We start from the raw sequence: 15,350 nt of genomic DNA on the forward strand, positions 1-15,350 counted from the left end.
GGGGAATCTAAGAGATATTCATTCAATCTGATGTAGAACGGAGGTGGTTGTCAGGCACACGTTCATGGGTTGAGGAAGGTGATGAATGTCACGGATCATCACCTTCTCCACAGTTAGGCGCGAATAAACATCTTAGATAAGAACAAGCGTGTTTGAATGGAAGACAAAGGAATTGTATTAAATCATCGAGACGCTGCAGAGCTCCTCACCCCCAACAATGGAGTTTAGAGACTCATGCCGTCACAAAGTATGTAATTCAGATCTGAAAATGTCATGAGGTACAAGAAATGTCTGTAAAAGTTGTTTAAATAGTAAACTAGTACCCTAGGTTTACAGAAAATGAATAAACTAAGATAATTGGTGCAGAAATCCACTTCTGGGGCCCACTTGGTGTGTGCTGGGGCTGAGACTAAAGCTTTCCACGTGTGGAGGCCTTTCTTGGCGTCAAACTTCAGGTTATGACGTGTTTTGGGCGTTCAACTCCGGATCATGACGTTTTTCTGGCGTTTAACTCCAGACAGCAGCATGAACTTGGCGTTTAACGCCAAGTTACGTCGTCTATCCTTGCGCAAAGTATGGACTATTATATATTGCTGGAAAGCCCTGGATGTCTACTTTCCAACGCCGTTGAGAGCGCGCCAATTGGACTCCTGTAGCTCCAGAAAATCCATTTCGAGTGCAGGGAGGTCAGGATCCAACAGCATCAGCAGTCCTTTTTCAGCCTAAGTCAGATTTTTGCTCAGCTCCCTCAATTTCAGCCAGAAAATACCTGAAATCACAGAAAAACACACAAACTCATAGTAAAGTCCAGAAATATGATTTTTTCCTAAAAACTAATAATATTCTACTAAAAATTAATTAAAACATACTAAAATCTACATGAAATTACCCCCAAAAAGCGTACAAAATATCCGCTCATCAGTAAACAATCTCCCACAACAGCAGAAGATAAGGCTTACATGGAAAATGTACCTTATGCTAGTGTAGTCGGTAGCCTAATGTATGCTATGGTGTGTACACGCCCAGATATTTCACAGGCAGTCAGTGTTGTTAGCAGGTTCATGGCAAACCCGGGTAAGGCACACTGGAAAGCAGTCAAATGGATATTAAGATACTTGAAGGGTACCATTGACACAGGTTTATGCTTTAGTGGAAAATCATGTCAAATCAGCGGCTTTGTTGATTTTGATTATGCTGGTGATCTAGATAGAAGACGTTTTACGACTGGTTATGTATATAAAATACAAGGTGCTCCAGTTAGTTGGTGATTGATGTTACAAGCTACAACGGCACTATCTACTACAGAAGCTGAGTACATGGCAGTAGCAGAAGGGGTGAAAGAAGCATTGTGGCTAAAAGGTCTTCTAGATGATTTGGGGTTGAAGCAAGATTGCATGAATCTGAGTTGTGATAGTCAAAGTGCAATTCATTTGGCTAAAAATCAAGTTCATCATGCTCGTACCAAGCATATTGATGTAAGATATCACTTCGTGCGCGATGTTATAGAGAAAGGTAACATTTCTCTTATAAAAGTACACACAGATGAAAATTCTGCTGATATATTGACTAAAGTAGTGTCGGGAAACAAGTTCCAACACTGTTTGGAATTGCTCAATATTACTTCATGTTAGGCATTACATGGAGAAATAGAGGAACTACGATTGGTTTGATCCTGAACAAGGGTACGTAGGCAGTCATTGTAAAAAATGATGCAACCGGATATGAATACCACACTTTGATCGTCCAAAATTTGAGTAGATTTCAAATTGTGAACGAGGTGGAGAATTGTGAGAATAAAAGAAAGGCTAAGAGCAAACTTAGGGAGTAAAATAAGGTTTGCAAGGAGTTTTAATAGAAAAGAACTTGTAGCTAGAGAGTTTTCAAAGGAGATTTTATTCTCATTCATTAAAATTATAGCACAGATGATACTATACATATTTCTGTAATAATGTAGTTGAAACATCATCAAATAAGAAAAGTTAATTCACATCCTATTTTCTCATATTGGCTTTGTTATAGTTAGTGCATTATTGTGGATAGTGTTCAATTTTCCGCTGCAGACTCAACAGACAACAAGATTAAGTTTACCGATATCTTCCAACAAGAAAGTGAATATCATCAGCAAGAGAGGAAAAAACCAGACGACTCCGAAGTGAGATTGGAAGAAGGAAAGAAGAGAGGGCACCAAAAATGAAGTGGTAAGGCTTAAAGGGAGAGACCAAATTGGGTCTTATCTGCAACTTGCCATGTCAGCTAGCTATTACCGTCTCTAACAGGGTAACAAAATGCCATGTCATCACTATAATTGTTAATTCAGCATCAGAAAGAGGTTCAGGTTCCATAATGGTTTCCAGAGTTTATTGGGGACCACTAGAGTAAAATTAAAATCTAAATGACTAAATTAGATAATACAGTGAATCTCAGGGATAATTATGAAGATTTATTCATAGCACCTAGGAGTGTTTGTAGTGTGATTTAAATCAGTTTTGAGGCAAAAATTCATTCAATTCGAACACTAATTTTACTCGTGGTACGCTTTGGATTGGATGAGTTTTTTTAAAAAAATCCGATCCAATTCAATCGAATTTCAAGTGGTTTGGATTGGATTGGATTTGCGATTTTTTAAATAAAAAAATATGTATAACAAATCTTAACATCAAATTTTAAATAATCAACAATGACATAACAAATCTCAACAATATCTTGAAAAATCAATAATAACATAACAATAGAAAAAAAAAATATAGGTTAGTTAAAATAAATAAATAAATTTCATTTTAAACATAAAATATTTATTAAATAATAATAATATATGATAATATAAAAAGTATAACAAATTAAACATATTATAAATAAAATTATAAATATAATAATAAAATAATAATATTATAACATATTGTGCGATTTAAATTAATTTTGAGAAGTAGATCTAAAATCTGATCTTTGTAAAAAATAAAATTCAATTAAATTTAAACTAGTGTGATTTTAAGCTATTTTTGTTTAAATTGAATTGAATGAATTAATTTGGATTAGTTTTAATTTGAACCCCTCTTCTCGTAGCACCTGCTTTGTTCCGTGGAGAACGGAATGATATAGGTCCAAAATATTGTTTGATGTCCATTTGGTGACCTCTAACAAAACAACTCTCATTTGAAGAAAATCCTCTGCCATTTTGAAATTCGATTCTGAAAATAAAAATAGGTGCAAAATTATTTGTTACATAAACTTAACAAACATAGGAATACAATCCACGTAAGAATTTGTAAAGATGGCATAATTCAATGAATGTAATTTCTTAATTTCTCGGAAGAAGGAAACAACAACGATTAGAGGATAATAATAATGTATGATGCGTTGCACAAAGCATTGCAACCAGTAAAAGCTACCATAACACTATGGTAACATAAAATTGTCTCATCTTCTTGTTTTGAATGGAATGAAAGGAGTTATTTTAAGTTCTTACGTTTGCAGCAGCAGTGGCTTTTGGATGGTTGATACTGATATATAGCAATTGATTGCTGACGTTCATGATGATAATGAAAAGTAAAATAAAAATGTGGCCAAGTTTGTAATAGAACTCAAACACAAGTGATTGTTGTCTAAACCCAATTTTATGCCCAAAAGTATTACAAACAGGGCCTAAGCCCACACAATGCCATTGCAAGTGACTATGGACTCCGATTAAGAAATTTTTTTATATTATAAACTCGTCTTGAGTGACTGTGCATAAATCCGGATTGAGAATATGAATCTTATTATATATTAGATGATAGACAAATAAAAAGATTCATTTAAATATTTAAATACAAGTAACAAATAATGTAAATTAATCTTAGTAGTATATTAATTAAACTTATAGCAGAATTGCTTCTTGCAAATCATTAGGTGAATATATATATATATATATATATATATATATATATATATATATATATATATATATTAAAAAAATCTTATATTATTTCATTAACATTTAACACACTATTGTTGGACTCCAACTCCAAGGATCACTCACGAAGTGATTTTTTCTGTCTGTAAATTTTTTGCTACTTAGACTTTGTCCTTAGAAGCTAGAGTCCTTCTAATGAGTCATTTTAAAGATTTTCCTATTTTAATATCTCATTACATGAATTAAATAATTTTAAATTTTTTAAAAAATTATAACATGTCACTATAAGTGAAAAAATAAATTAGAAAATTGTCTAGTATGTCATTGGAAGCTAAGATTATTATATTACCACAAATTATTGATTTTAAGATTTTGTTTATTAATATTTTAAGAATATTTATTAAGAATACAAATAATAAATTTTTTTAAAAATATTTTAAAATTAATAATAATAATAAATATATGTGAATTTATTATATTTCTAAATTATTCTTTTTTATATTTTCAGACACTTAGTAAAATCATTTGTAGAAAGCCTAACAATATGAATGATGTGTCAAATGTCAACACACACCGGGTGTACACATAATATGGAAAAAAACATTATGCTGAACACTTTATCAGCACATGACAAAAGTAATTTAATGTTTAAATACAGTATTAACTAATTAACAAATGTCAATGATAAGAACACTGTAGATATTATTATTAATAATAATTGTACACACATGACGTCGTTATAGTCCAATGATTAATTCATATCTTCTTTGAATTTTGAAGAGGAGAGAGATTGGAAAATGAATTAGTTAGAGAGAGTTGTACTAGTAATAGAGTTTCAAAATGTCATTATATAATGCATGCTTTGTTGTGTGGGTGGAATATCTATGATTGTGCATTGTGGAGCACTTAGCAATAAGTACTCTTCATCGTTTCCCTGTTCCACTTTGTGTTTGCCATTATAACCACCCAGTCATGAAAATCACATTTTGTAAATAAATATTTATTTACAAACATCCAATATAAAATGAATAACCAAAAAAATAATTTATATTGAAATTAAAAAATATATAATAGAGTGAAGATCAGATCCACATAGAGTATAAACATTTATTATGTATTTAAAAATAATTTCTCAATAAATGTTACTCTTAAGCACAATAATAAGAGGTCCATACCCACTTATAGTAGTCTTAATTAGTTTCAAGGATATAATGTTAGTCATGGAAGTAAGACTTATGGCACTTATTCTTTTTGACTAAGGACAAACTAAAGCAATATAATGTTATCCTATCCGACCAAAAGAGAAGTCCCCTCCATCCCCACTTTTCATCTTAGTTTTTGTAAGTCAATAATGTAGTGCATCAAAACTTTTTAAGTATTTTTTCTTTTATAATTTTGATACATATTTGGCTATTGCATGATGGTGGAATAGAAAGGGATAGGTTTGACTATTAACAACAATACAAAGCTTTTTTGTTTGGCTATCTAATTTTCGCCATTTTTCTTTTTCACCAAAAGAGGTTGGGTGAGATTTCAATTAATTTTAATTTTATTTTATTTTTTCAAATTTTCAAATAGATCATTGCATGACTACGTGTGTATATATATATATATATATATATATTGCATTAAAATATTATGTTGAAAGTAACAAATTAACAAACAATCACTTTACTAGTTGATCTAATTTTTTTATTTTTCATTGTATTTTTCTTTTCAACAGGTTAATAATTGTTAAAATTTTATTTAAAGGTTTGTTGTTGGTCCATGATAAATTGCTACATGCACGAGGTGAAATTGAAACTCTAACACTATTTATTTAAGCGGACTACTAATCACTCGATCGACTCAAATTAATTAGCTGACCTAATTTAAACCTTCAATAATCTTCTATTATTGTCACAAAAGAGTAGCCTAGTTAGTTAGAGTGTTTTGTAATGAACTTATTTATGTTACAAGAACGATCTACTCACCAAACACATGGACAGCTAGATTGTTTTGGAGAAAAGTTTTATTTTCTTACCTCTGAAACTATCACAGATTCCTCCTAGGAACAAAAGAACAATGCAATCAAATTTTCAGATTCTTGCCCCTTGTTTCCTCATTTTCTAAATCCACAATCCAATCGTAGCTCAATTCTCCCTCCATGTGATGCTAAAACAACAACACCAACTTTTGTGGATCTTTAGAGGTCCAATAAGAGAATTATTCAAATTTAAAAATAATTTCTACCAATAAATATTATTAATTTCACCCCTCTACATCAATTGGCTACTATTAAGAAATCACAATAGGAGAAGGTTCAGGGCATGCAACCTCAGCTTTTCCTATGGATCTTTCTAGTAGAATCTAAATCAAATTATCAAAAGGGCTAATAAGAAAATGAAGTAAATATTTTCTTATAGGAATTAGAAAAATGTGATTTGAGCCAGTCTGTTAAAGAAAAGCATGCCCCTCTATTGTGACATCTATATACATCCACTTTGTACCTGATTTGATATTTAATGGCACAATAATGAACAATGAAAAGGAAAGATATAATATTGTTATTGTATAATAAATAAGAATAATGTTTTGGCATCAATAATTGAAGAGTGGCCTGATTAATTAAGGGGAAAATGAAGAAGAAAGATTAATAGGAAAGAAGAATAATATGAATGTAAGCACACTTGAATAACGTGGGAATGAGGATATTATTATAAATGAAGAGAGGGTATTGGATGCACAGAAGATAAGCCTTTCATCCCCAAAAATGGCGAGATTCCTTTTGTCCTTTTAAAAATACAAATTTTATGTTCTTATTTTAATCCTGTTGGTGGGGAAGTCATAATCCGAATCTGATGCATTGAATGTGGGAGCTGAATTGGATGCAAACTTTTATTTGTTATTTATTATTTATTTTTATTTTTATTTATTTATTCTTTTTTTGTGCGCGTGATGATCCAACCTGTGGATTCTCTATGTGAGAAAAGGTTATTTTTAAAAAATATTTCATAAATATTAAAAATGCAGAAATTATTTTTAATATGAAAATAAAGATAGTATTTAAAAGAATAGTTGAATATTGATATTTAAAATGTATTATAGTATTGTGGAAATACTCAACAAGTCTTTCATGTGTTTCAACACGCTCTACATATTGACTAAGGTGTTACCACGTGTTCAACACGCTCTCTACGTATTAATTTTTCACCAACAAAATTCACTTTACACTAAATAATCTCATTTCTAACAAAAACACTAATATTTTTTTCATATAAAAAAATTAGTCCCAAAAATGAGTTATATATATGTATGTGTGTGTTATTTTATATCTTTTTAAAATAAAATAATTAATTATTAAAATAATTAAATAACAAAAATACTTTACAATAATATAATTAATTTTTCATAAATATTAAATATACAGTTTTATATTAGAATCATCAATGACTAATTTTTTATATTTGTCAATCATGTTCTATTTAGATGACTTTGTATTGTCTATGTGACGCATTATTGCGTTAGGGCATAGAAAAATTGAAATTATTGATTTTTGTTTGTTCATAGATATTTTAGACACTATATGTGACATAATTTTAGGATTTATTTTTATAAAATATGTGTAAAAAAGTGATAAACTCTCATTAATTTCTATGGTGTGAGTTATTGAACGAAGAGAAAAGAAATTAAAAGAGTTTAATTTAGTAAAGAGAAGATAAACAAAGAGTAAGGTGAAAAGAGAAAGAATAGAAAAAATTAGAAGATGTATGAAAGTAGAAGCTGTGTAATGATGAATAATGAATTCTCTAAATTAAATTTAGTTATATTCATACTATTTATATACATAACAAAAGTACCAGAAACTATCCTTCTACAAATAACTAATTAACTTAATCAACTGCCAGCTAAGCAACTTCTAACTAACTCAACAAATTAACTAACTAACTGGCAATATATCAAGTTACATCCTCTTGCAAACTAGCTAGGGTCGTGAAGATCAAGAAGACTTAGCTTGTACAAATTCGCTGCAAAAAGACCAAAAAGCTTCGTGAGACAATATGCAAACTGATTAAAAGAGGAGATGGTAACGAATGTGTTATTTCAAGTTGTTGTTTCTCTTTAGTAATGTGACAATCAATTTTTATATGCTTAGTTCGCTCATAAAATATTGGGCTCGTAACAACATGAATGGCATAATTATCACAAAAAAAATGAAAATGGGTTCAATCAAAGGCATTCCAATGTCCTTAAAAATGAAAGATAAACATTGATCTTCACAAGTCGCATTAGCCAAAGCACAATATTCTGCTACAAAGGACGAGTGAAAGATGGTTGTTTGCTTCTTTCTCTTCCAACTGATCAAGGTTGTCCACAAATAAAAGCAATAACTTGTAATTGAACGTCTAGTATCTACACATGTGATGCGTGAGCATCTTTCTTATCTTTTCCTAATGAATTTGCATCTAATTTGTTGAGTTTAATAAAGAATTAATTATCTTTTAGCTAATATAGATGCTACTTTGAGTCTTTTGCAATTTTGTTTATTTTAGGTAGCATTCGGCTGGATTTGATAGAGTTTCTGCAGCACAAGAATCAAAGGAGATGGCAGCGAGGAGCAACGCATACGCGTGACTGACGTGTGTGCGTGATTTGGAGCTTTCCATGGCGACGCGTGCGCATGACTGACGTGTACGCGTGATTTGAAGAATTGCACAGCGACGCGGACGCGTGACCGACGCGTCCGCGTGACTTGCGAAAAAGACCATCGACACGTACGCGTGACATGCGCTACGTGCAGAAAATGCAGAAAAACGCTGGGGACGATTTCTGGGCTGTTTTGACCTAATTTTCAGTCCAGAAAACACATATTAGAAGCTGCAGAATTGACAAAACATGTGGTCCCCACCCATCAACTGAAGACCTGCTGATTATTCTGATTTATATTCTAATCTTATTTTTAGGAAAAGATATTATTTTTAATTTTAGATAATTAGATTTTAAATTAATTAGGATTAGTTATAAAAAGGGATTCCATTAGTTAACTTTTGAAGTGATCAGATTGGAACTCAGTACATTTCACCTGAATCCTTATTTTTTCTCTGAACCATGAGCAACTAAACCTCCACTGTTAAGGTTAGGAGCTCTGACTATTTGTATGGATTGATTTTGTTGCTTTTTCTATTTTAATTCATGTATGGATTTATAATTTAAGAATTATTTTCGCTCTTCATCTTATGAATTTGGGTGGAACGGAAGTATAACCCTCTTTCTATTTGAGTTCTTGTAAAACTTGGAAAAGCTCTTTACTTGAACGACAGCTTGAAAACATATTCTCCTAAATTTTAATTATCTGGATTTAACGAGATACGTGACATATAATCCTTTTATTTTTGGGTAATTAGAGTTTTTGTGGCATATAAACTGGAATTTGATCATGCAGCTTCTAATTGGAATTAATTGACCAAGGAATTGGCAGTTAATGAATTTTAGAGGAGACTAGAAAGGTCTAAGGAATTAGGGTCTAGTCACATATAGTTTGCCATAAATTAAATCCTACATGATTAAAATAGTTAGTAAGAAAAGTTAATCCGGAAAAATAGATAAGTCTGAAGCATTAACTGTTTCTCCAATATTTTATTTTCAACTTATTTACTTGCGTGCCTGCCTTCTGATATTTTCAATTTAAACCTTTTGAATATCTCAAAACCCTTTTCTGCTTGTCTAACTAAGTAAATCATTTAACCATTATTGCTTGATCCATCAATCCTCGTGGGATCGACCCTCACTCACCTGAGGTATTACTTGGTACGACCCGGTGCACTTGTCGGTTAGTTTATGGATCGTAAAATCACCGCACCAACATGCTGCCAAGTAAAAATAAAAACTTCGGTGACTTTAAAATTTGATGTGATTGGGTAGGACATACCAATCGCGGGACAACCCTTTAGATACTTCAATTCCTTATAAGCAGCTTCGAGGTGTGCAGTGGTACGACAATCAATAAACTGAGGAATTAATGCGCATTTAGAGTACATGTGGGCAAATTCTTTGGATTCTTACTAACACATAAAGTAATAGAAGTAAACCCTAACAAATGTCATGCATGCTGTGATACAAATGCAGTCACCTCAGACAATCAAAGAAGTACAACAACTCACTAGTCGCTTAGCGGCTCTGTCACGCTTCCTCCCTGCAGCTGCTGCAAAATCATATCATTTTTTTAATACCTTGAGGAAAGCCAAGAAGTTTGTTTTGAACAGATGAATGCGAAAAAGCCTTCACTAAATTCAAAAATCTTCTCAATTCATCACCTATACTTCAGAAACCTCAACAAGGTAAGCCCTTCTACTTTTACCTTTCAATTTCAGCTAACGCGGTCAATTCTGTACTTGTGACAGAAATAGGTAAAGAACAGCACCTAGTATATTTTGTCAGTAAAGTCCTACAGAACGCAGAAACTAGATACCCAACAATAGAAAAACTTGCATTCGGTTTGATAATTACAGCTCGGCGTTTGCGCCATTATTTCCAGAATCACTAAATAATAGTTCAGACCAGCCAACCATTACGCCAGATATTGGCAGGACCGGATCTAGCAGGATGGCTTACAAAGTGGTCAATAGAACTTTCAGAATTTGACATCTGTTATCAATCACAGGGGTCGCCAAAAGCACAAGCATTGGCCGACTTTATTTCAGAATTTACCACTTCACAAAATCTATCTCCCGAGTGGGAGCTATATGTAGACGGGGCCTCAAATGAAAACAGGTTTGGGGCTAGAATCCTACTCAAAGACAACATCGGAGTACACATCGAACAATTAATAAGATTCATGTTTCAAACAAGCAATAATCAGGCCAAATATAAAGCATTGTCGGGTTGCGATTGGCAAGCAAGGTGGACGTTCAAAATCTAAAGGTATACTGCAATTCCCTACTTTTCGTACAGCAGGTCACTGGTCATTTTCAAGTACGAGATCTTCTCTTAGAACAATATTTAAATATGGAAAAAGATATGATACAACATTTTCAAAAAATTGAAATATCACATATACCCAGAGTATAAAATTATAGGACAAAAATTTTATCTAAATTAGCTACTTCCAGAATAACCGATTCTACAGATACTATGTCACATGTCACACTAACTGAACCGAGTTTAGATATCAACCATGCTTTAAATGTGTCACAGGAAGAAGACTGGTGAATCCTGTATATAAGGTATCTAAAAACAGGAGAAATGCCACATAATGAACAACCAAAGTCATTCATACAGAAAGCAAGCTATTAGACTATCATGAAAAATGACCTATACAAACGAGGCTTCTCTCAACCATTGCTCAAGTGCCTTGGACCGTTAGAAGAAAAAGCTGCCATAGTCGAAGTCCATGATGGCATCTGTGGGCACTACACAGGAGGACGGAGTTTGGCTACAAAAATCTTGCGAACCAGATATTACTGGCCGACTCTGTAGAAGGATTGGATGGACAAAGTACAGGGGTGCGATGCATGCCAAAAATGTGCATCATTCATTCACAATATCGCTGAGCTATTGCATACTTCTAATGTTAGCTGGCCTTTTCATAAATGGGAATGGACATCCTAGGACCGTTCCCAATATCGGCCGGACAGGTAAAATTTCTCTTAGAAGCAATTGCTTATTTTACAAAGTGGATAGAAGCACAACCACTTGAAAAGATAATCTCCGACAAGGTACGCTCTTTTATCTAGAAATCACTTATATGTAGATATGGCTTACCTAGAGAAATTATTTCTGATAATGGTCGGCAGTTTACCGATAAAAAAAATTTGCATCATTTCTAACCGACCTTTGCATCAAGCATCATTTATCCTTTGTTGAGCACCCGCATAGTAATGGGCTCGCAGAGGTAGCTAATAAAATCATTTTGCAGGCTTTAAAGAAAAAATTAACAGAGGCCAAGGGACGTTAGGCCGAGCTTATACCAGAGATCCTGTGGAGCTACAATACAACACCACAGTCCTCAACCAATGAAACCCCATTCCGATTAGTATACGGCACGGATTCTATGATCCCAATTGAGATCGCCCATGGTTTAATTCAGACCGAGTTTTTTTATGAAGATACCAACATGGATGCAAGATCAGCCAAGCTCGACATGATAAGTGACGAATGAAATGTGGCCGAACTTTGACAGAAGTCCATGCAACTAGCTATGCAGCGAAAGTATAACAAAAAAGACTAAGGGTACTACAACAAGGGGATCTAGTGCTGTGAAGAATAGGAAAAGTCCGGAAGCCTACAGGACATGGCAAGCTAGCCACAACATGAAAAGGACCTTTTAGTGTCTCCAAAGTCATCGGAAAGGGGGATTACTATCTGGAAACATTGTATGGAATGACGATACCTAACACTTAGAACATTTCATCATTGAATTTCTATTATAGCTGACTTTCATTGTAAAAAGTTGGGGTGGACAGGTACTCTATTTTCTGATCACCAGATTTTTTTCCTAAGGAGAGTTTTACTCTAACAGGTTTTAATGAGGCCGACCACACCACACCTTCCAAATTGGAAGGTCTTCTCCATGTAACAAATAAACTTATTTTCTTTCTATCTACTACATCTTTCTATCTACCACATCATTCATCCATTCAAACCAACACAAATTAAAGTTGGATACAGTGTCACCATAACACGCAAAAATAGCAACTAAATATTACCATTTCAAAATGAAACCGACATAAGTCAGAACCAGTTCAAACAACAAACCGACAACAAATCGGCCACAAATCCAAATAGTTTCAAAATACAAACGTTGAAACAAAACACTTACAACAACTTAATAATCTTTATCTATGGGGGCAACATTTTCATCCTGTGCTTCCCCTGCCTCATCCTCAACAAGTTCACCATTAACTACGATCTTCGTCACATCAAGTTTTTCGATATCAAACTCAGGAGCAAACGTAGCTACTTGGCCCACAGCTCAGTCAAACCCAGCAGTGAACATCTCCAAAACTCTCGTTCTCTAGTTCATGAATCCGAGAAGTCATTTGACTCTTGACCTTGTCATTCTCTTTGATTTCATTTTGCAAAGCATGAATTTGATCGTGAAGCTTTGTAACCTGGTCCTCCCTATCTTTTATCTTAGATGTCACATTTATGATCACGTTTTCGTTTTCTTTGACAAACTGCTCCAAAGTCACCAACTTTTTCGCAACACCACTCTATTATGCACCTAATATTTCTGTAGCATGACCAAACACATAGTAGCCATGAAGCAACAATCTACAAAATAAACAAAGGAATAGTAAAACACATATACAATATAGAAAGCACAAGCTAGGTAACACCAAAGCTAACCAACCTTATAAATTTTCCCATTCCCTCTGTACTAGTTTGGCGATCCAACCTCATATCTCCAGCATATTGAGAAACCTTATTAGCAAGCTCAGTAATGGGAAAATGCTCGCTCCAAAGAGATTGGGGATTCACTCCCTCGATAAAACCATGGAGCCTTTTCTGTCGATCAAAAACCAACTTATTGCCAGCACCAGCATCATTTTCCTCTTCAGAAAGGATATCCAGTGACCTTTCTGATTCAAGTCTTTTCCTTTTTGGAGAAGAAAGAGCCCGGACACTGGATTGCGTGGCACCCCCACCAGTATCTTTCACAATTCCAAAACCTCTGCCATCCTTCTCATTTTTCTTTTTCAAAAGTGACTGCCGCCAAGAAGTGGTTAAATTAGGAACCCTTCCACCTGTAGTAATACAAGAAATCATTAAGTAATTAACAAACCATCAATGTAAAAAAAAAACAATAATTTACCTATATAAGCCTTTAACCCATCTATATCCTTTTCCAACCTCAACACTTCAGAAATATATAAAAGCTCCTCGGACGCAAAACACTCCACTAAAAAAATATAAGAATAGATTTTCTTCTTCATTCCTTTTCACAGTCTCCAAAATTTGCATTATTGGTTCCGGGCACCAATACAGGGAGAACTTTTCAATTAACTCACCATCCAAATAGAAAAGGTATTCAGTTTTTGAAGACCAAACATTTACAAACATAGACTTGAAACTTTTGAAAGAAGATTTATATAGCAAAAATATAGAACGACCTGGGAAGCTACTAAGGTTGATCCACAATCCCTTGGAATGAAACAAAGAAAAGAAAGCATTAAAAGATGCGGAAAACTCCAGAAAAGCCATTAAAGATTCAAATGCTTGCAAAAAAGTCCAAGAATTTGGGTGTAGTTGTGAAAGATCACAATTCAGTTGCGTCAAAATCTTACACTCGAAATCAGAAAAAGAAAACTTCAAATGAAACTATGTCAAACATGGAGTATATATGTAGAAATATGTCCAGTCCCCCCTCTTTTCACAAACCCTCTCTTCACTACCACAAGAAAGTACTTCTACACCAATAGCAAAATCGTCTTTAACTAACTTCAAAGCTTTAAGCTCATGCAGCGACTCAATATCACAATATGTAGAGGTGCGATGCTTCATATCAACATGCACCCAATTATAAATGTTTTTTCTTTTAACCTCTACCACTTTTTCCTTTTCTCTAGTCATGACCAAAACAAAAAATGAAGAAAAGAACAAGAGACACTAACCTTTTGACGCTATGTCTCTTTCAACTTCCAGGCAAGAAGACCAGATTAAAAAGTTGTCTTTTTCCAAGATAAAAATGACGATAAAGCAAACAAACCCACTACCTTACACCCCACTAATTTAGTGGCTGATTCAAAAAAAAATTTATTCATTTACAATGATTAATGGACCGTAGAGATCTTTTTTATAGAAACGCACAAGAATTTATTATAACATAGTCCACGAAGTTATAATTATTTATTATTATTATTATTATTATTATTATTATTATTACAAAGTCAAAACCCAAGCTTGTCAAAAGACAACGCGCGTTGAGTTTGGGGCTCATAATATATAGCTATCTTAAACCGAGGTATAACTGCTTAGGAAAAGTTCAACTTGCTAACATAAGTTCGACAAGTTAAGTTTAGAGGTTGTGTATCGTATTCTTTATAGATCGGGCGAATTGAGTTATATCTCGGCAAAACTAAAATAATAACCGTGCACCATAACAAATCCCTCCCTATATCTCGAACGTTCCTAAGATCTCAACTCCTGAAAACTCGAAAAAAATCAACAGCTAATTTATCTATAGCGAGTATAAATAAAAATTTCAAGCCGAGGATATAGGACAAAAAAACAAAGAGCATAACACATATTTACTCTCTTTATTTAAAAGATATTTTATTAACTTAAACGTTGAAATTCTTTTTGTAGATTTTATGTTTGGGTTCGAATTCTGAAGATTATTACCTTACTAATCAAGAGACTCCAAAAATTTATGAAATAACACGGAACTGACCTATAACGCAGAAGAATATCCTTGATACAATAGAACTAATCTTATTTCAAATATCGTTCACCACAACCGTTAAAAAGCATAGTAATAAGA

At 33.3% G+C, this 15,350-nt stretch overlaps 1 protein-coding gene across 1 annotated transcript; it reads left to right on the forward strand.

The window, feature by feature from the left end:
* Positions 1-959: 959 nt before the first annotated feature.
* On the forward strand, positions 960-1,268 carry LOC140184085 (secreted RxLR effector protein 161-like). The gene has a single exon (XM_072234371.1). It carries the CDS (start codon positions 960-962, stop codon positions 1,266-1,268), a length of 309 nt encoding a protein of 102 aa, XP_072090472.1.
* The last annotated feature ends 14,082 nt before the right edge of the window (positions 1,269-15,350 follow it).

The sequence above is a fragment of the Arachis hypogaea genome, chromosome 4, assembly GCF_003086295.3.
Source record: "Arachis hypogaea cultivar Tifrunner chromosome 4, arahy.Tifrunner.gnm2.J5K5, whole genome shotgun sequence".
Taxonomy (NCBI): Eukaryota; Viridiplantae; Streptophyta; class Magnoliopsida; order Fabales; family Fabaceae; genus Arachis; species Arachis hypogaea.

Bases quoted from the DNA above. Each gene is read 5' to 3' on its own strand.
- LOC140184085 (XM_072234371.1), top strand. From the start codon at position 960: ATGGAAAATGTACCTTATGCTAGTGTAGTCGGTAGCCTAATGTATGCT.